Source organism: Nanorana parkeri, unplaced genomic scaffold, assembly GCF_000935625.1.
Source record: "Nanorana parkeri isolate BGI_ZX_2015 unplaced genomic scaffold, ASM93562v1 scaffold1814, whole genome shotgun sequence".
In the NCBI taxonomy this organism is placed as follows: Eukaryota; Metazoa; Chordata; class Amphibia; order Anura; family Dicroglossidae; genus Nanorana; species Nanorana parkeri.
The window spans coordinates 69,632-71,279 of NW_017308082.1; the positions used below are offsets into that span (position 1 = coordinate 69,632).

The following is a 1,648-nucleotide window of genomic DNA, read 5'->3' on the forward strand; positions in this document are numbered from 1 at the left end:
GGGGGGGGGTAAAAGGCAGCTGAGCTGGCAAATGGCTATAATAAATATTATTCTTTATCACACGCTAGTGCTTTTATTATAGAGAACCTAGTGTGCAGTCAAAGTTGTTGCTATGTTAACTATTGCAGTGCTGGGCTATTTGGCTTCATTGACTAGACAAGCTGAGAAATATTTATTGATATGCTGTGCTTCCATGCTTAAATATTGCACAGTTACTTGCATCAGGGTGAGATCAGTATAATAATGGGGGGGGGACTCTAAAGTGCAACTTGCACCATAACTTGGTCTCTACTTTTAGCTGGTCTGCCTGGGGATGGGAAATATATATATCAATGACTTGTGTGTCCAGCATTTAGGGGTTCTCCACACATGCTTTAATTTTTGTGAATGAGAGGTAGCACCCACTTCCTAGAATTGAGCTGCTCAGGTATCGAAGAATTTTGTTGGTTTGTATATACAGTTTGAAATCAAGCTGGTCACCGGGTACCCTGCTCCCCAACAACCAATCTGTATAACACAGGCACGCATCCAAAAATGACTGGCTTTACAGATCTGGGCATGTAACTGCTGCACAATCTAACTGGTTGACCTGTAATAATCTGGGAGCTGTTAGAACTGATCCATGATTGACATGTAATATAGGATCTCTCTGGACTGATATTAAGGTACATAGAAGCTTAACACAAGTCCAACAATCAAGCTATGCAGTAAGTGCATAAGCAGATTAGTGAAGCTGCTTGGATTTGGATGTTTGCCTTCTGTTACATCATTAAGAATGCAATCCAATTCACTGGCTGGTCATTAATCTAGAGGGTCTAGAATTAGTCCTATACATTTAAATAACAGGTGGAGCATCCCTACTGTGTGGATCACAGCTAAAGAGATGGGGGGGAAGATGTATGTAGAGGCATTACTTAATCATGCACACAATCGTATAAAAGGTTTATGTTTAGAATCTCATAGTTAGAGGGGTAGAAGTACAGGCATGAGTAATTTCATAATACCAGACCTCCCTCCCCAGCAACAGCTGGCCTAATTGCAGTAATCTTATGCCTCAGTCTATTTTATTCTTTCCTAATGCTTGACTTTTCAGGAAGATTTGAGGATAGTCAACTCCAGCTGTAAGGTCTCACTGCTGGAGCACCAGAAAGATGCATGAAGGCAGAAGATGACAGAGCAGTGTTCACTCATAAATGTTATATTAGCCTTGGCAGGACTTAGCTTTTAATAAGGTAGGCAAAGACTAATGACATACAGTACACGTACAGCAATCAGATCTTGCCTTCCATAATGAGCAGTGAACATTTTGAATGTTGATGGGGCTTAACAATGCAGGGCCTCTGAGCTTTTCATATACCTTTTTGTATTCTTACATTCACTCTCTTTACTTTTAGACTGAAGAAGAAGCTTTTGCATGGAATAATGAGGTCAAGCAAGGCCTGTCAAGCAGCATCTTTACAAAGGATCTAGGAAGGATCTTCCGCTGGCTTGGGTACAGCTTTTTTTATTTTATTGTGTAGTTATTTCTCTAGAAAAAGTTACTGTTGTACCAATGGCTCATACTCCGGATTGTTATGACTATGCTCACCTTGCCTGAGTTCACCTAAGTTTATGGGCACTGTGATTTAAAAAAAAAAAAAAAAAAAAA

At 40.0% G+C, this 1,648-nt stretch overlaps 1 protein-coding gene across 2 annotated transcripts in view; it reads left to right on the forward strand.

The window, feature by feature from the left end:
* The window catches only part of ALDH7A1 (aldehyde dehydrogenase 7 family member A1), a 36,241-nt gene that overhangs the window by 29,949 nt on the left and 4,644 nt on the right, over window positions 1-1,648 (forward strand). For both annotated transcript variants that reach the window (XM_018571713.1, XM_018571712.1), the window contains one exon: window positions 1,395-1,492. In XM_018571713.1, the coding sequence (XP_018427215.1) occupies window positions 1,395-1,492 (98 nt within the window). The remainder of the gene's footprint in view (window positions 1-1,394; window positions 1,493-1,648) is intronic.